The 20,728-nt window shown below is 44.0% G+C and overlaps 1 protein-coding gene across 1 annotated transcript in view; it reads left to right on the top strand.

Moving 5' to 3' along the window:
- KIF1A (kinesin family member 1A) overlaps window positions 1-20,728 on the top strand; it is a 2,508,766-nt gene that overhangs the window by 379,866 nt on the left and 2,108,172 nt on the right. Inside the window, exons 7-8 of the mRNA XM_086944020.1 lie at window positions 8,969-9,080; window positions 12,363-12,440. Of these exons, the coding sequence (XP_086800146.1) occupies window positions 8,969-9,080; window positions 12,363-12,440 (190 nt within the window). The remainder of the gene's footprint in view (window positions 1-8,968; window positions 9,081-12,362; window positions 12,441-20,728) is intronic.

Below are 20,728 nucleotides of genomic sequence, written 5' to 3'. Positions count from 1 at the left end.
CCCTGCCAAAAGCTGAATAAGTAGACATTTGAAACTATCCTGCTTAAGGATGTGCTATTCAGAAAAGGGGGTGGTGATGAACAGAGTGTCTGAATTGAGCAGACCACTCTTACCCAGTCCAAAGATCAGGGCTTGATCAATCACCGTTATTTATCTCACTGCCCCATCCCAGCTCAGAACCTGGCTATATGCAAATCAGTCTGTCCCTGGCCCAGTGCATCATGGGAACAGGGCAGACTAAACTACCAAGCCAATTCTTCACCAGAAAGGAGACAAGCTACCGGGGACCGGTTTCTGGCATTTCAGCCGTCTTCGGCCCGGCTTGCTTGAATCCTGATGGAGCAGTGAGAAAGGGACTCATGTCTGAGTATACCCTGCCACACCTATAGTGGCCAAAAACGATTCAGAAAAGGGGGTGGTGATGAACAGAGTGTCTGAATTGAGCAGACCACTCTTACCCAGTCCAAAGATCAGGGCTTGATCCATCACCGTTATTTATCTCACTGCCCCATCCCAGCTCAGAACCTGGCTATATGCAAATCAGTCTGTCCCTGGCCCAGTGCATCATGGGAACAGGGCAGACTAAACTACCAAGCCAATTCTTCACCAGAAAGGAGACAAGCTACCGGGTACTGGTTTCTGGCATTTCAGCCGTCTTCGGCCCGGCTTGGTTGAATCCTGATGGAGCAGTGAGAAAGGGACTCATGTCTGAGTATACCCTGCCACACCTATAGTGGCCAAAAACGATTCAGAAAAGGGGGTGGTGATGAACAGAGTGTCTGAATTGAGCAGACCACTCTTACCCAGTCCAAAGATCAGGGCTTGATCCATCACCGTTATTTATATGACTGCCCCATCCCAGCTCAGAACCTGGCTATATGCAAATCAGTCTGTCCCTGGCCCAGTGCATCATGGGAACAGGGCAGACTAAACTACCAAGCCAATTCTTCACCAGAAAGGAGACAAGCTACCGGGGACCGGTTTTTGGCATTTCAGCCGTCTTCGGCCCGGCTTGCTTGAATCCTGATGGAGCAGTGAGAAAGGGACTCATGTCTGAGTATACCCTGCCACAACTATAGTGGCCAAAAACGATTCAGAAAAGGGGGTGGTGATGAACAGAGTGTCTGAATTGAGCAGACCACTCTTACCCAGTCCAAAGATCAGGGCTTGATCCATCACCGTTATTTATCTCACTGCCCCATCCCAGCTCAGAACCTGGCTATATGCAAATCAGTCTGTCCCTGGCCCAGTGCATCATGGGAACAGGGCAGACTAAACTACCAAGCCAATTCTTCACCAGAAAGGAGACAAGCTACCGGGGACCGGTTTCTGGCATTTCAGCCGTCTTCGGCCCGGCTTGCTTGAATCCTGATGGAGCAGTGAGAAAGGGACTCATGTCTGAGTATACCCTGCCACACCTATAGTGGCCAAAAACGATTCAGAAAAGGGGGTGGTGATGAACAGAGTGTCTGAATTGAGCAGACCACTCTTACCCAGTCCAAAGATCAGGGCTTGATCCATCACCGTTATTTATCTCACTGCCCCATCCCAGCTCAAAACCTGGCTATATGAAAATCAGTCTGTCCCTGGCCCAGTGCATCATGGGAACAGGGCAGACTAAACTACCAAGCCAATTCTTCACCAGAAAGGAGACAAGCTACCGGGCTAGAGACACAAAGGCAGGGCAATAGTCCTGCAATAACCAAGGTTAGAAAAAAAAGGATATGAGACAAGTGGTAGTCACAACAGCTAAAGACCGCCAAGACAACCAACTGAACTTAATCAGCTCACAAACATCTCGTACGCAATAATGCGGTCCCGGATGATGGGGCAGCTGGCAGCAGTAAACCCTGCCAAAAGCTGAATAAGTAGACATTTGAAACTATCCTGCTTAAGGATGTGCTATGGCTGACACAAATGATTTGCACAATGTCAATGGTCCTCATACCTACAACAATGAAGTTACTCAATTAGTGGCAACTGATTCTCCACAAAAAAAGCATTTCACCCTTAACCTCACCCTTTGCACTTAACCTGACTGAACAACAATCTAGATTTCCCCCCTGGAGTGACAGATCCAGAGTTTCGCTCTTGGAATCGGGGGCATCCCCCTCCTAAATACCTTTTTTTGACAATGGTGACTACTGGACTAGGGAAGGGCTGATCGAAAAATTTAACCTAGGCAGAAGAGATAACTATAGGCTTACACAGGCTGTACACTAGGATGGAGAGAAACTTCCCTGCGATAAAATATACAGGAATGAGACACAGCTAGAATCCCTCTTGAGCTATACCTTTAGTTGCAGGGATATCTAATGGCTCTATTGCTACACCTTAGAATCTTAAAGCACACCTACATCTCCAATTGGGAGAGCAACCTAGAGACCAAAATCTCTATGGAGGGCTGCAAGGTCTTTCATATGCATACACCATAAAGAGAATGCCTTTAAAACTAAGTGTGACGTACAATTTTGCAATTCATTGTAGTTTTCTAGATGCTGATTTGCATTAGGATCATGTCACTGTTTCCTAATGGCGGGACACCACTTATTCTACCAATCTGCTAGGCTTCCTTCACTTGTCTTCATCCTCACAGTTGTCCCCATCCCTTGCTGCATAGTCTAACAAATTAAACAGTTTTACTGCAGAACTGTGTTGCGAATTACTGCAGATGTTGTGAGCTTGGTGGTGATGCTAGGGAGGTAGTGCACCTAGGTCGGTTAGTATGAAGCACATTACTATTTAATAAATCTTGATGGCAGTAAACTATGTTTCCGTGGTGAAAAGACACAGGTCCAAACCTAAGGTGGTCCGGTGGTACAGAACATGCGAAAGTGTGAGTGGCAGATCAAAAATTGCTAGGTGTTAGGAAGGTGCAATGATAAATTAAATACCCAGCAATTCACTAGGTAGTTTGTTAACTTGCTTTGTTTTTTTGGAACTATAGATATTGGATTCCAAAGTTCACAGTGCACTATTTTTTAATGGAAATGTGCCACAAGTTAGTTCTCTGAAAAGATAGTGGGAAGAAGGGATTTCAGCAAAGCATTCATCTACAGTCGAAAAACATCAAGTGCAAAAATAGTTTGGTAGACTAATTGTAAATAGTCAGTTTAGAGATGATAGGTTACAAATAAAATTGTCACTATTTTAATATCCAAACATGAACATTTTTTAAGTCAATTCCAAGATATACCTTTTCCCTGTTTACAGAAAATCTGTAAAACTATTACAAAAGGAATCCATTAAAGTTCCTAATTTTTCTTGGAATCAGCCCTTTCTGTGCTACAGATTTTTTTTAAAGTGATCAAAGAAGCAGACATTGCAGTGGCTTTGAGTTTAGATAGCTGAAACAGTTTCATAGCACAAACAGCTGATAAACCTTTGCTGTATTTAACTCTTATGCCCATAATGTGAGAGTTGTTGGGAGTCCTGAGGGGTAGGGCAGAAAACCTAACACCATTGTTCATGTTTAGGGAGCACATGCGTCTGATCGAAGAATGATCACACCTAAGGGGAATCGACTCAACTGCAGAAATTCAGTTATGTGGTTAGTCATCATTGCAGGCACACTCAATAATAGAGGACATTGTTTTTTGGGTGGCGTTTCCCATTCCTAAATTGTTGGAACAACGTCCTCCTTTGAGAAGCAAGTGCCACATTTCAACCAGATGAAGTTCAGTATGAGCACATCTCAACTGTCGTGTAGTTCCTACTAATCTGTAGGACCTGCATGTTTGTTGGCGAACATAAACTTTGAGTGATTTGCCCAGACTAATTCCAAGCACCCCCACATGATATATTGGCCTAGAGACCAGCTAGCTCACAGTGCCATCCTAAGTCCTCCTAACCTTACCAGGGAGCGAATGGTTTCTGGCAATTATTGAACATGGCAACCCTGACCCAGCAGGGATTGTGGAAACAGATCAGAACAGTTTGCTCAGTCTCTCATGCTTACTTGTGCCCAGTGAAATATACAGAGAATACACAGGGGGACGTTTTCCAATATGAATATTGAACTAATGTTATTCTTGTAGAGAATGCATGTGCTGTCATAATCAGTAGACAGAAGCAGATGAAAGTGATTAAAAGTACTAAAAGAGTAAATCGTAGATACAGTTCCACCATGGTACTAAAAATGTGTGTTAGACATTGGGGTCTTTAGTTGGCAGAGGTAGGTATCTTTGTCCAAGTAGGGACCCTCCTTCCTAGTCACTGTAAAGGGGATAAACCCCATAATAACTCCTGCTCCACCCTTGGTAGCTTGGCAAGAGCAGTCTGACTTATTTCAGAGGCAGTGTGTAAAACATTTGCACATAACCAACAGTAATACACTGAAAACACTACAAAAAGACAGCACACAAGTTTAGCAAAATAGGCAATATTTTTTATAAGCAAGATCAAAACGATTAAAGTCCACAATACACTATTAAAAGTATCAAATACTCAAAAATAGGCTTGAAATATAGTTTCTAGAAGTCAATAGCTCCTCAGGGGCAATCATGGCGTCATGAACAACAAATCCAAACAGTTCTGGCTGACAGCGGCTTCGCGGGCCAGCTACGGTATCCAAAAGACCCGCAAAACAGTACTGTTTAGAGATGTAGGGCATCGGCGACCTCTTGCGGGCTCATCGGAGCTCAACATCAGCTATCGTCAGTTCTGGAGGTCGGTGCAGGAGTCATCAGGCCCTTGAAGTCACACGCATTGCAGATCAATCTCCTTGCAGTGGAATTGGGAGCCCTGGCATCGGCAGGTGTCGGGGCTTCAGTGTGAAGTGCAGCGGCACGGCGTGTGGTGCCCTTAGGTCACGGTGCAGGCAGTGGCTCGGTGATGGTCATCCAGCGGCATTGGTGAGACCAGGGCTGCGGTGCAAAGTGATGTGCTGCACAATGCTGGCAGGTCATGGTGCAAGCAGCGGCTTCGTAGTTGCTAAAGCATTATCTTTGGCTGACAAACTGGAGTTGATGGCGCCGGTGACAGTAGGCCAAGGCTGCGCTGCGGGATGAGGATGGTGCATCATGTAACTTACGAACAATGCCCTTGAACCACGGTGCAATCAGCGGCATTGATGTCGGTGTGAAGCGTCGTCGTCGTGGATACAAGGGTGACAGCGTAAAGCAAGGCAATGCGGAGTGCGGTGTCCACAGGTCACGGTGCAAGCAGTGGTTCAGTAGCGGCATTCAGTGGCGGCGGCGGTGAGACCAGGGTTGCTGTGCAAAGTGCAGCAGTACCCTATGCGGTGCCTTCAGGACATGGAGTCTGCAGCAGCATCGTTTGACGGTGTTAGGTTGCTTTTTCTTCTGTTGTAGCACAAAACACACAGTCCCCATTGCTTTTAATAGATGAACTTGAAGTATTTGCTGTTGCTGAGACTTCTTGAACATGGGGCAAGCTTTACAACAAGCCCTTGGAGAAACTCACAAATAGCAAGTTGCAGAAAGTTCAGTCCAGTCCTTTCACTGCCCAAGACAGAAGCAGCCACTGCAGGACAACACAGCAAAGCACACTGCAAAGTTGCAGTGTCTCCTCACAGCTTCTCCAAAACTTCTTCTTGGCACTCTTCTTTGTTCCAAAAGAGTTCTAGTGTTTAGGGGTCTGGGGCCCACTTTTTATACCCCTAAAATAATTTGTTCTCTTGACTCATCCAGACTTCCTACAGTCACTGCACCTCTCTAACCCCTGTCACCTTGAAGCCAGACAGCCAATATACTTCCAAGCAGAGGCACACTGGATGGCTAAGCAAGAAAATACCTACTTTCTCCAAGTGGTATTTTCAAACACAGAATTTAAAAATCACCCTCACTAAAAGATGCATTCTACCATTCTGAGTTGAGGCACACTAAACTTTACTTTCCTAACTTGTTCCCAGGGGTAGTTATTTTTATAAGCTGTTATAAGCAAACTCCCCATACTATCATATGGGAACAGGTAGCCTTGCAATAGGAAAAAACGAAATTGGCAGTATTTCACTATGCATTTTGGCCCCTATATTGATTGAGCCTCTCCTTGATATCTGGAACTGCTCTCTTGGTTCGGGCCAGTTCCCCTCTATCTGGAAGGAGGCCATGCTGGTCCCGATCCTTAAAAAGGCGAATTCAGATCCTGGCCTTTTTCCTAACTATCGGCCCATCTCCCTCCTCCCTCAGTCGGCTAAGATCCTTGAGAAAGCAGTTCAACTGCAGCTGGCTGAATTTTTGGAATCTAATTTACTCCTTCATGATTCCCAGTCGGGTTTTAGAGCAGGCTTCAGTACGGAGACGGCTCTGCTGGTAGTCTCCGAAACTGTCAGAGAGTGTGTGGATAGGGGCGAGGAGGCCATGTTGGTCCTCCTCGACCTATCCGCCGCCTTTGACACGGTTTCTCATACGATCCTTCTAGATCGCCTGAGCCAGGTGGGCTTAGGAGGTACTGTGTTGGCATGGATCAGTTCTTTTTTGAAGGATCGTACTCAGAGGGTCTTTTTAAGACCTTTTACATCTGCTGAGAAACCCCTTCTCTGTGGTGTTCCCCAGGGCTCGGCTCTGAGCCCTTTATTATTTAATGTGTATCTTGCCCCCCTGGCCAAAGTGGTAGAATCTTGGGGAGTCAGAGTGATCTCCTACGCTGATGATACTCAGCTAGTGTTTTCTTTTAGGGATCACTCTGACACCTCGTTTGCCAACTTTCGCCAGTGCCTTAATAACATTTGTAACTGGATGACCACTAACCACCTCAGGCTTAATACTGATAAAACAGAGGTAATGTTTTTCAATCAGAAAACGTCCATTCCCTCTAGCCTTTGGTGGCCAACGGTCCTTGATCCCCCCCCGATTCCAGCCACTACTGTTCGTAACTTGGGTTTCCAGTTCGACAATACCCTCTCCTGTGCTCCTCACATTTACAAAACCACATCTGCCTGTTTTGCAAAACTGGGTATGATTAAAAAAATTCTGCCTTTCCTCCCTTTGAATGCTCGCAGAACTGTGGTTCAATCTCTGATTACATCTCACTTAGACTATGCCAACAGTCTCTGCGTAGGTGCTCCCCTTTATCAGATTGAACGCCTACAAATCGTGCAGAATGCCGCGGCCAGATTGATTGGTAACATTCCTTACCGTCAATCCGTAGCACTCTATCGTAAACAACTGCACTGGCTCCCTATCACTAAACGTATCCAGTTCAAGATACTGATACTTACTTTCCGAGCCTTGAACAACCTCGGCCCAGGCTATCTGAAAAAAAGGATTGCTCTATCACACTCTGTGAGATCCTTACGCTCTAATAGTCTGCGTCTTCTGGTTGTTCCGCGCTTCCGCCTATCTAGAGTAGGCGGCAGAGGTTTTGGAGTGGCTGCAGCCAGATTATGGAATAAGCTTCCTTTGGAGCTAAGATTTACCCCCACTGAATCCATCTTTCGCCGCAAACTAAAGACTTGGTTGTTCTCCTCTTGATTCCCTGCTCCCCCTCTTGTCCTTGAGCTCATTGGTTGTCAGCGCCGGGACACCCCTTCTGGGGTAGCCGTGCGCTCTATAAATTCCAAAAATAATAAATAATAAATAAATAAATAAATAAATAAATTCACTATCAGGATATGCCACACACACTAAGGCATATCCTACCCTTCACATACACTACACCCTACCCACAGGAGTAAATTGGGTCTACCTTAGGGTTGGCTGACATATAAGAAAAGGGAAGGGTAGGCCCTGGCAAGTGGTTGCACTTGCAAAGTCGACATGGCAATACTAGTCTGCACACAGATACTGCTGTGGCAGATCTGAGTTATATTTACAGGATGCTTATGTCGGTGGCACAATCAGTGCTGCAGGCCCACTAGCAGAAGTTGATTTACAGGCCCTGGGCACACACTGTGCACGGTACTAGGGACTGACTAGTAAATCACCAATCCATAACAACAATTTACAATAGGAGCGCTATCACTTTAACTCTCAACAGCAGTGAGAAAGTGCCCAGAGACACTAAGCCAGCAAAACCAGGCGGTCAGAAAACAAAAAGACTGGGGAAACACGCCAAAAGATGCCAAGTTTAACACAGTGTATATATGTAGGCATGTAAACAAGGCAGTAATCAGGCGTACTACTGTGCAAACCCTACTCTGCGTGTACCTAGGGTGTGTGCAGGTGTGAAGCCAAGAATCCCCCCAAGTGACTATCCAACCCCATTACCTGGTTTGAGAGAGTGTAGGAGCCCATCTTGCTCACAAACTGAACACCCCCTCCTGAAGATGTAGAACTGCTGCATGGTGAAGTCTCAGCATGCAGGGACCCTCGGTTTCAGCTGAAGTGCATCCTATGCTAATCTTTTAGGATGCTCTTTATTTATAATAGAAAGCATCCTTGTGATATACTTATAGATTAGCAAAGTTTTGAATATGTAGAACGCCCTGTCGCGCCGTGGATGAAGATAGAACGGCATTTGTACATAGTTAGTTAAGAGGCCTTGTACATGGTGTTTGAGGCATCATGATAATGTTATGCAAAGCTAGATGTGTAGACAAAGTAGTTTCAGAGAAACTAATCCAACAGTGTCGCACACACAAATATGTGCAAAAGTTCACAACAGAAATGTTATTGTGCAAAATTAGGACAATGTAAGGCAATGTGTAGCTTTTTTACTTGGGCCTAACCCGGGCACATAACACAACTTTGAGAAACATACTCACACCTGGTAGAAGTCGCAAAAGGAGAGAAGTGGTAGACAGCACCTAGATAGGCAAACTGCTGAAAGTGGAGATGGTTGAAGTACTAATAGTTATGTATGAGATTTAAGCACTTGTAAATGTTCAGAATGGTCCCTGTCAATGCCATCTGCTGGAGCACTGCAATAGGTTTGTTTCTGTTGAAACAGGGATCATAACTGCCTTCTTGCATTATCAACTGTTAAATACCAAATATTCTTCAAAGTGCTCTCCTGTTGCTTGATACGAGAGAGTTCAGTGATTTCTATTTTGCTAATCCATTCATAGGACGGTAGCTGCCACCAACATGAACGAAACCAGCAGTCGTTCACATGCTGTGTTCAACATCATCTTCACGCAGAAACGACATGATGCAGATACAGATGTGACAACGGAGAAGGTGAGTGTTTCAAAGTACAAGTAAAAAGAAAAAAGTTAAGGTTGGTTATCTTTCACGTCTACCCGTCTGCCGACTTATTTTTCACATCTTGCCTGCCCTGAAGGTTTTGTGTAAATCTGACCACACTTATGACCAGTGCCAGCTGGCGTGGTTCACGGGAGGCGGGGTGGGCACTTGCGTCTCGCGGGAGGTGTGGGGTGGAAAAAAAACATTAAAAACACAGCACTCAGCCAGGGGCTGGAGGGGTGGGCATGTTCCACATGCAGGCTGTAATGCAGCCTGCATGGAGAATGGGGAAAGGGTGTATGACTAGTTTGGGTGGTCTGAGAGGGCGGACCAACCAGTCATTGCTTCAGTCCGAGAGCAGAGGAGCCCCGCCCACCTGCCCACTGCAAAGCAGCACAACACGAACCATAAAATTATAACTCTAATTTATTATAATTTTATGTTTCTCACTGCTTAGAAGCAGTGGGTGACGCTCCTCTGCCATAGCGGTGGAGCCGCCCCTGCTTATGACAGTCGAAATGCAATGTCTTCAAATGTGCTTGCCCACATTGCTTTGCACCGTTATAGAAACCCTTTGGATGGAAATGACCTATGTCTTTTCTGATGTGTTGTGTTGTGTTTGTGTCTGTTGCTTCTTTGCTGTAACAGACTTCTCTGGTTCGGCATTTAAAAATGTGCCCTGTTTTTGTAAAGCAGTTCTGTTTTAACTACCAATTCGGGTTCTTAAGAGAAATACTTGAGCTAGGCCTGTGGCTTGCAGGAGTGCCCATGTGAAAAGGTGAACTGCAAGCACATTGAACGGAGAACTATCAGTTTTTTAACAAATACATTTCCATGTCAGACAACTTGCAGAGTTCTCTCTTTTCAGCTGCTGAATGATGTATTCAGGTATTTCAAGCACTAGTCCTTTTGCACAGATTCACCATGTCGTTGAATGAGAAAAGGGTTTTTGACTGTAGGTGTTAAAGAAAAACCTTATTTACTTCAAAGCAATTAAAGCACGTTTCATTTTTGTCATGAAAATGTTTTGTGACACTTTTCATGTTTTATAACATGTCCATTTCTGAAAACCGCATTTATGTAAAGAGGACGCTTTGTCTCAGAATAAACCTAACCATGTTAAATCTATTTTTTAATGTCCGGTGTTCGGGAATGTAAAGTTTCTCATAGTGAGACCTACACCTCTAGGGCCATATTTATGACCCGCTTTGCGACGCTTTTGCTCCAACTAGTGTGGTGCAAGAGCAACGCAAAACCTACATTTTATTTTTGAAGACACTTAAGTCTGCTTTTCGTGGCTTTGAGTGTCTCCAAAAACATGAAGTAACGCAATGCATGGTAAATCTCTACGTTACGCATTCCATGGGCGTTGGTGGGTATTTCCACACAACTCCCATAGTTTTGTATGCATTCCCAGATTTACAAGACCTTGTAAACCGGGTATGTGCCAAAAAGACAGGCATCCCCAGGAGAGTCGTATAAAAGGAGAAATGTCTTTTTTTCTCCTCTTTTTTCCTCCTCTTTTTTTTCTCATTCTACAACACACATGGATAGAGAAAAAAGCCTCTAAGGATTTTTTTTGTGCACGAAGATGCCCCTTCTAGCACAAAAACAATCCTGCCTAAAACACCGAGTTGGCGCTAGGCTGTCAAAACGGTGCCAGCAGAAGTGAAAAGAACAGGAATGCGCCGTATTGGATAAATACGGCGCATTCCTGCCCTTTCACTGTGATGCAGGGCAGCGCAGCGAGGTGACTTGTTGCACTGCCCTGCACCACTTGTAATGAATATGACCCCTAGTACATATGCTATGCACTATAATATTCTATGCTGCTGTTCCTAAAGCAAATCGGTGCTTTCAAATGCCTATATTGTTCGTGAATACATGGCACATATGAATGTGGAAAACAGTTTAAAAGCCTAACTGGGAAATTACATTTAGATGCACACCTTTATTACAATAAGTGTGCTTGTGTGGGCTTTTTTGTCTTATTTGAAAGTTGTGTGTTTTAAGCAAATCATTTTACTTCGGGTGATAGACTGCATCAATAAGAAGGTCTTCTTATTTTCATACACAAAGCAAACGCAGTAATTGTTTGTAAATATAATTTTGAATAGGATCCGTCGTATACTTTTATTGTCCAATTGAAAATGTAAGACTTATGACACATATTTTCTATAGAAACGCTATCCATTTTATGTCACTATGCGTTAAAATGTCATAGTAGTCTGATAATGTCACATAAAAGGTAATATAATTTACAGAAATCCGTTACATATTTCCCCCTCCATTGCCACATGACTTCAGTGGCTCTGACTTCTCAATGAGAATGGTTGAAAGTTTTTTAAGGCTTTTGGTCTGCCTTTTGCCCCATTATTTCCAATTCTTACGGGGATCTCGTTGGCCTCAGTGCACTAAGCAGATCACTGCACTACTTGTCCGCACATTAATTGATATATAATGACTGAAACTTAATAGGTTGTGTTTGTGTAGAGAGATGATGTAACTTGATAAGTTTAAGCACCTCACTCTTTGTAGAAGAGTGGCTTGTCGAAGTAAAAAACAAGATGGCGCAAAGCTAGCCATGGGTTTTTCCAATTTTGAGTGGACGGAATGTGTTTGCTTTATATTCAGCTAATAAATACATTTCAAACAGCCTTTTACAACCCCCCACTCATCACCTCCCGGACTTTTTCTCCTTGATTTGATATTCTTTCCAAGGGTTGGTAATGCCTCTGTGTCTGGAAATGAAAAATCAGGGCAGATATGTTTTTTAAATGTACGTACACATTGATTCACCAACATGTGAGCGGTAGCGAAATTGACCACACCAGTCTTTTTCCCATTGATGACATTACAGAGTTGATCTCATGACCTATTCGTAAACTTCAACAGCCTCAAAAGTTGCTTCTTCGAGGTTAGGGGAAGGACATGGAATGGAAACTGTACAATATACCCTGTTTACTTGCTGTTTCTGGCATAGTCTTCATGACACCTGAAAGCAGGTCAGTGGTATCAAACTAAAAACCTGTGATAGGCATTTGCTACCTCTAGTAACTCTTATTGGTGTCAATGAAGACATGTGAGGCACAGAACTAGGCTGTTTTCATAGAGGTGTTGCAAAAATAGTGTTTGATAAAGTTTGCACATTAAAACTACCTATTGGTTTTGCGAGCGCTTGTGAAGTGCCATTGGCGGCACTGTATACCGCAGAGGCTTGCCATGCAGACTTTCTCCTAATTTCTAATGTCTTTTTTCTCATTTGCGGTCTTCTAGGTGAGCAAGATCAGCCTAGTGGACCTAGCGGGGAGTGAACGGGCAGACTCCACTGGGGCAAAAGGCACCAGGCTAAAGGTAAGAAGATACTAGGTTGATTTCACTATGCTTTCTGTTCCTATTTGTCCTGACAGTACTCTGCTTATGTTTTGGGAAGTTTTTTGTTTATCGCTTTGTTCTTCACTTCTGCTTCTGTTCCTTACATTTATCTCCGTAGTCTTTTTTTGATTTTTTTAGAGGCACAATTTTTATTAATATTAGTTCTTGACTATATTTTTTAACATGTTAAGTCAAACAATAGTAGCAATATAACATCTCCAAATATGACAGTGAAAGGGGGGGGAGAACAACAAAGGGGATGGGCAAAGAAAGGATGGGGATCTAAGATAGATTGAATACAGTGAGTCATTACCACTTATACATGATTCAATATAAACCACATTCATTGGTGAAAGAATATATAACAATACATTTAGGTGTAACCTACCCAGTATTTAGAAATGTCAATAGCGAGGTTACAGGATATAATGTAAGGCTGCATAGCTATACACTTTACAAATAATCTAATTCGCAATCTGTGATCTTTTAGGACAGTGTTTAGGTTACATTAGGTGTGGCAGCTATGGTGTTGACATTGATGTAGATGAGACAGAGTCCTGCTGGTGAAGTGAGGTGGTGAATGGTTCCCACATGTTTTTGTGTCCAGATCTGAGTGGCATGAGTTCCCAAAAATTGAATAGATGCCGCTCGAAGTCGTGGACTTCTAAGAAAGCTCCTGCTGCTTAATAAATACCCTGTCTGCTGCACAAATGGGATTTTAGCTGTTTGGATTCTGCCCCGTCACCTGGAACTGCAGCTGGCTTCGACTCTGCCTTTCCTTCATCTGGGCTTGCTGGGGGAGTGGGACTGCGAGTCCCAGAGGGGCTAGCATTGTTTCAATCTCGCACACCTGGTGACTCTTCCTGCCCCTCCTCCCTGCTGACCCCTGCTGGAGTCTAAATACGACTCGCGGCCCCCGCTACGCGGGAGCCGCTCGAAGTCGTGGACTTCTAAGAAAGCTCCTGCTGCTTATTAAATACCCTATCTGCTGCACAAATGGGATTTTAGCTGTTTGGATTCTGCCCCGTCACTTGGAACTGCCGTTGGCTTCGTCTCTGCCTTTCCTTCATTTGGGCTTGCTGGGGGAGGGGGACTGCGAGTCCCAGAGGTGCTAGCGTTGTTTCAATCTCACGCACCTGGTGACTCTTCCCGCCCCTCCTCCCCCTATTTAGGACCTCCCACAGCCGCAAACGGGGGACGCACGGGCGAAGCTCGGGCAAAGGGCGCGCCGTCTAAGGACGTTTAAGGCTGGGCTGGGCTACCCCTCTAACTTGCCATGCTTCGGGGTGTCGGTGTGTAAATTTTGTTTTGTATTATTTCTTTTCATTTAATCTGGTAGTATTAATATTGCTTTGAGCTATTCTTGATATGCCTTTGCGTTCGGGTAAAGAGAAAACTGTGCAAGTGTCGACACCAAGTGGCATGGTTACTGGGACCCTTGATGCCTTTTTCAAACGGGCTACAGGCATATTGGAGAAGTAAATAGCCTTCGCTGAGAAGCGCTTATCCCTGGGCCTTATTTCTGGAAAACGATCCTACCTAGGACATATTGGGTCAGTAGTATCCCCCGCTATTCAAGCCCCTCCAATGAGTCAAGAGTTACATCATGACTCTATGCTGGTAGAATCAAGTCAGGAGGTGGATTGCTCAATAATAAATACAACCGATGGTGGCACGCTTTCTAGCACCATCAATCATAGTGGTGGTGAATGTTCGATGTCTTTAAGTCCCGAACTAAATAATTCCAATAAGGGTGGAACTCAAATTTCCAAGTGCGGGAAAAGGAAAAGGAGGGATGGAGCTGGTAAGGGGGGTACTTCCAAGATTCCTAAATTAAACCTTATATCCCAGCCTCCTCAGGTTCTAATTAGCCCCCCGCTTCCCATATTGGTATCTTCCGACACTGCTGGTCAATGTCCAACCTGTAGATGCAAGGAGGATGATCTTTTGGGTAAGATGGAAATCTTAATTAAATCCCTTATGTTACCCTTAATGGAACGTGCTAGGCTAACGAATCAGAAACTAGATAAGTTGGAGAACCTAGTTATTGCCAACACCAGCACACTTAATAAATTAGTAAACACACCGAATAACTCCAAAGTTACTACCACCGCTGCTAAAGCTGTGGGGTCTGGTGTGACTACTAATTATTTGGTTCCTCAAATTAGTGCCAAGCCAACGAACAAACAGCAAGGTCATATACAGTTGGAGAAAGCCCCCGCAAGTAACAACGCGGTGGCTACTATTAGAGGAGGGCCCCTGAAGGAAGGTAGTAGGTCCAACCCACAGCCATCTTCAGGTACACAATCAAGGGTGGGTCAGGCTAGACAGCTTACCCTACCGGGGAAGAAGGTCCCAAAACGGAGCCCCCCCAGTATTGACCTTCCTCCGGAGGCAACCCCATATACCATCATACTGATGGGTGTTTCAGCCATTGGGGAGGATAAAACCGAATCATTTAGGGACCTGAAAAACACAGTTGTTTTTTGGTTGAACAAAAACAGAACACTTCCCCCCTCCTCTAACACAGAGATCTTAAATGTTAGAAGAGTAAATTGGGTGGGACACAACCCAAAGGACCTAAAGGGTGATTGTGTCATCATCAACTTCAGGGACCCTTGGGTGGTGGACTTTGTGCGCAGAGAACGATTTGGCAGGATGGGTGATGTCCAATCACTGGGCCTTCAATACTTCTACCCCAAAAGGACCAATGAACCTGACTAATCCCAGCTATAGAAGACCCTTTGGTAGATTTCCCCATGATTTGACTTCACACATCCCACCTTTCCCTCACCTGTATAATCGATTTGAACCACTATCTGGTTTGGAGAGCATTGATTGACTTTCTTTTTTGGCTGGTGGGATCATCCAAACTGCAAACTATGACAGTGATGATGCAGGATTTAGTACAGGTGAGGAACGTGGGGATGACTTTAGTAAGGGTCCTCAGATTGGGCCTTCGGAAGGGGCCCTAAAGGGCCAGGAAGGGGGTTATGAAGGGGAAGGGTCTTCTAGGAGTACTATAGTTTGTGACCCTCCAGTTAGAACAACACTGTTAGAGGGAGGGGGTTTAGGACATAACTTGGGAGCTACAATCCAAAGCCAATTGACTATTCAAGATCCCATGCTCAAATTAGCCTCATGGAACATCGCAGGGCTTAAAGGGAAACTAGAATCAGTTGACTAGGCAGATTTTATAGATGAGTTCAATATCCTGATTTTTCAAGAAAGCTGGGCTATCGACCCGATTTTTCGGGCAGGTTATTTAAATTTTTTTCAAACCAGCAATCCGGGGAAACAAAGGCAGAGCATCAGGTGGATTAACAATATGGGTGAGGCAGTCCATTAGTTACAGGCCAGTAGAAGTGTTAGTCCACAACCCTGACATCCTGGGAATTAAGCTGTGCAGGGAAAAATACCTGGACATTTTTATTATTAACATTTATGCCCGTGGATTATCTGGAGGACGGAGCCCGGCAATTATTGATGAGTTAGACTCATACCTAGAATCAATTGGGAGGGATAAATTCATAATCGTCGCAGGGAACTTAAACTGCACTTTCAAACCTTGGTCGTGTGAGGGTGGGGACATTCGTGCTGAGGAAGACGCTGTATGGAATGTCCCAAACCTGGCATTGAATCCTATTAAGAAGGGCACTGAGGCAGCCTTGCATTGGTTGGGGCTGTGTCTGGAGTGGGGGCTAAGAGCTGCCAGCAGCCGCTCAATCTCCGATAGAATTGGTCAGTCAACTTTTGACAACAGAGTAAGCAATAGTAGAATTGACTATTTTTGAATAAAAATAGAGTATTGGTCACTTTTGAATGACATGTTTATCCCCACACGGCCAGAGAGTGACCTCAATCCATTGATTTTAAGTTTTAAATTAAAGGATGGTCCTGGGCGGGCTCCTACAGCCAAGAGCCTCACAGCAGAGGCTATCTTAACAAACGACAGACATAGGGTCTGTTGGTGTAGGGTTCTGGAGGATTCTGATCTATTAGACAGGATCTCCCATGTAGTTTCATCTACCTTGGGTGTCGTTCAGGAACTGACTCCTATTGACCCGGGGTCACTTGAGCAGTTTAGCGTCCATCATGAGCAGCTTATTGATAAACTGAAAGCTCTACTTACTAAAGCAGGCAATCACAGGAAAGTTCCGACACCTTCATTGTGCCAGAAATGGTATAATAAAACTTGTTGGCAGGCGCACAGTAGTCTGATTAAAGCTATTAAATCTAGAGATACTGCAGATATTAAATCGGCTAGACTACAGTATAAGAAGGCCCAATGGGAGGCGAGGAGAGCGTGGGATGATAACCATTGGCAGGACTTATATGAAGCTAGTTTGTCCTCGAACCAGATAAAATTGTGGGAGGTGGTAAAATGGGGCAGGAATCCGGATATGCAAATTCCAGAAAATCAAGTCTCAGCCGTCGTATGGGTGGACTACTATTCAACCTAGTTTAGAGATCTCGAGCTAGCACCCCTCAATGCCCCAGACAAACAATCATCTTTGTCCCCTCCAATACGACAACGCCTTAGTGTTTGATATTATTGATGCAGTGACCGCACTGGGACTAGTACAAGCCGGTAAAGCTCCTGGCATGGATTGCATCCTGGCTGACTTATTTAAGTCTGACCCCCTGAATTGGGTGCCTTATATTACGATGTTTGCGAATGCTATTGCAAATGGGGCTAGGATTCCTGACTCATGGAAAGGGGCAGAAATCCTTCCTATTTTTTAAAAAAGGTGATCGTTCGGCCCCAGGGAATTACCGCCCCATTAGCCCCATCGACGCCCTACAGAAAATCATAGCAAGGATGGTGCTCGCTAAGCATGGGCGAATTTTGCGGATCTCGCGTTCGCGGATTTTGCGGATTTGCGAACTCGCAATCCGCAAAATCCGCGAATTCTCGCAAATTTTTTTTTTATGTTCGCACGGGTTTCTGCAAGTTCGCGAGGGTTTTGTACAATTTCGCGAATTGCGAAATTGTACAAAACGCGTGCGAACTTGCAGCAACCCGTGCGAACACAATAATATGAAGAGAAAGAAGCTCCTGGTCACAGGAACAGCACGGGGATTGCGCTCATGAAAGTCAAGGATGCAAAGGCCTCTACCCAGCATCACAGCTGACTTTCCACGGTAGATTTGGGAAGAGGCACACCTGTCCAGCCTCGAAGACGCTCATGATTGTTTTTGGGCTAATGAATGAGTCACTGAATTTGAGCATCAACTAGTTCGAGCGACCATGTGTGTGTTACTATGCAATCGCCCCGAAGGGCGCAGGGGTCCCTTGAGTGAGCTGTCCATCATAGTGGGTGGATGGCGGGAAGACGGTGCAAACCGCGAGTGTGTGCGCGGGGCCAAACGTGCGGGGCTTCCATGCGAGTTCACATGCCTCTTGTGTGCATAAAAGGTCAGAGAAAGATCAGTTCAGCAGATGAAGAGAAAAAGCTCCTGGTCACAGGAACAGCACGGGTATTGCGCTCGTGAAAGTCAAGGATGCAAAAGCCTCTATCCAGCATCACAGCTGATTTTCCACGGTAGATTTGGGAAGAAGGCACACCTGCCTCGACGACGAATGAGTCACAGGAAGGGTCACAGGAAGGGCATGTTGTAAATATTTTAGGATGGCGCCAGCAAGCTGCCAGCGCCATCCTAAAATACTTACTAAATTAGCTTCAACAGGAAGCTCTAATAGATAAAATAAAGCAGGTGCGAGCACCTGCTTTATTTTATCTATTAGAGCTTCCTGTTGAAGCTAACTTAGTAACTATTTTAGGATGGCGCTGGCAGCTTGCTGGCGCCATCCTAAAATAGTTACAACAGGCCAGGCTTCAAGTTGTGAACTTTTGCCCCCGGAAAAATCCGCCGCTCGCGGATTTGCGGATTTTCAGTAAATTTGCGGGAGTTCGCGGATTGCGAATTTACCGAAAATCCGCAAAATCCGCGAGCGGAACGGATTTTCCGCCCATGCTTAGTGCTCGCTAAAATACAGGGGTGGATGGAAAATGAGAATATTCTCTACCCGATGCAAGCTGGTTTTAGATCATTTACTAGCACAATCGATCAAGTGTTCAGATTTAATCTGATATACTGGAAGGTTGTGTTTCTGGGTGGAGGATCCATATATGCTGCGTTTGTGGACCTCAAGTCCGCGTTCGATCTTGTTCCCAGGGTAAAGCTATGGGCGCATTAGGCAATATGGGTATGCCCCCTGAACTCTTGGAACTAGTGGAAAGATTACACAAGGGTAACTTTGCTAGGGTCAGGTGGGGAAGACAGGGGCAGGTGACGGAGCGATTTCCCGTTACACGCGGCGTTCGCCAGGGATGTGTTTTGGCACCTACCTTGTTTTTATTGTTTATTAACCAAGTTGTGCAGTACTTAGCAGACACGCCGACAGACGCGCCTACTCTGGGTGGTACTAAGTTTCCATTGCTTATCTTTGCTGATGACACCCTAATTCTCTCGAAAGCACAAAAGGGACTACAGACAGCGATTAATAGGTTTGAGGTTTTCTGCAAACTGAATGATCTGCAGGTAAATGTGAGAAAAACCAAACTGATGGTTCTAACTAAAAATAGGCCACTAAAGAGCCACACTTGTATGAATGGTGTGGAATTAGAGCAGGTGGATGTTTTTTAAAAGCGTAATTATCAGCATCTTCCCAATTGGCCGAATAATGTTTCTGAAAATATTTCCATTGAGTATATCCAAAATAAACTTTTGAATTCATATTCACACCTTCCCAATAGGCCGAATGATGTTTGTGAAAACATTTGCAATGAGGAGATCCAAGATAGAATTCTAAAGTCATAGTCACTTGTTTCCAATAGGGCAAATGACGTATCTAAAATCATTTGTAGTGGAAATATCCAAAATATACTCAGTAATTCATGTTGATATCCTCTCAGAATTTTGCCGTTAAAAATATTAAATATGAATTTGGTACTTCATTAGGCAACCAACATTTGAACTGTAAATGTGCATCATTACATAGTGTCCATCCTTTAATGCATTTTAAATACACAGTATAGCATCCAGATGTTGAAGTAGGTCCATCGTGGAAAACAATAGCCACTGTTTTAAAAGTTCTTCCTGAAATTGACACTTGACCTGCCACAAATTTTTTTATTTTGGTTTCCAATTTTGTCTGCTGCATCCTCAAATGTACAAACGCAAGCATTAAGTTTGAGACCATGCTTACTTCATCAATTACCAGAAGTTTCATTTTCTTCAGTACTCTTGAAACTTCGAATCAAGCTTCTCCAGATAGCTTGTGATATTCCAACTTATTTTCATGTTCTTCTGGTAACATACGTAGATGATGTAATGTAATCCCTTTAATGTTATGTGCTTTTAACCCAGTTGGAGCAGTTACAACACAATACAAATGTGAATCAGTTGTTTTATGTAGATAACTTGACAAATATTTAATCAAGAAACTTTTCCCATTCCAGCTTGTCCACCGAAGTACATAAGAATAAGTCTAAATGATGTACATTGACAATCATTCTTTTCATGCAGTAATCCATGTTGTATCTGTTGTGTAACTTAGTGATATATTTCTTTCTGTTCAGTATTCAGACGTTCCTCTAAATTTTCCAAATAAATATTCTCCTGTTGCGCTTGCTGCATCACCGTTTCCACTTCACTCATTGCTATTATTGCTTCATTTTCAAGTATGGCTTCTCCTAGTGGATCTTAACTTTGTGGAGCAGAACTCTGACTATCTTGAGAACTATCTCTAGCTATTTCAACTGCAATAGTTCTTTCTTGATTAATCTCTTCATTCAACATTTGGATATAATTTGGAAAAAATTGTACATTCAATGCTATCTTTACATGCATTGAAAGAATCTTCATAGCAATCACAATCTCTAAGTAATTCTATTTCAGTCCGCCAAGGCTTGAAGAGTTGCAGAAGAGCTAAATAGAAAAACTTTCTTATATCTGGAGTATCGCAACTTAGTTTCCTGTGATTAATCAGATCTTCTTTGGCATGTTTTACCAAACATCCTTCAGATCCAATTACAGCGGATTTTCCATCATTTATATTTTCTATAGCATATTTTTTTAACTATAATGTTGCAGCATTTCAAATAGACATATATTTTCCAGGTGTGCACTTCTATTTGGATAGTACGTATCCAACATATTTGTTTTCAGAATATCTGTACTTTCCGGTTCATTCAGTGCCAGGTGTTCAATTTCTTGTACAGATTTCAAAATACGATTTCGCGTCGCAGCAAGACCTCGAC

The sequence above is a fragment of the Lissotriton vulgaris genome, chromosome 11 (genome assembly GCF_964263255.1).
Source record: "Lissotriton vulgaris chromosome 11, aLisVul1.2, whole genome shotgun sequence".
In the NCBI taxonomy this organism is placed as follows: domain Eukaryota; kingdom Metazoa; phylum Chordata; class Amphibia; order Caudata; family Salamandridae; genus Lissotriton; species Lissotriton vulgaris.
This window is presented reverse-complemented; position numbering and strand designations above follow the sequence as displayed.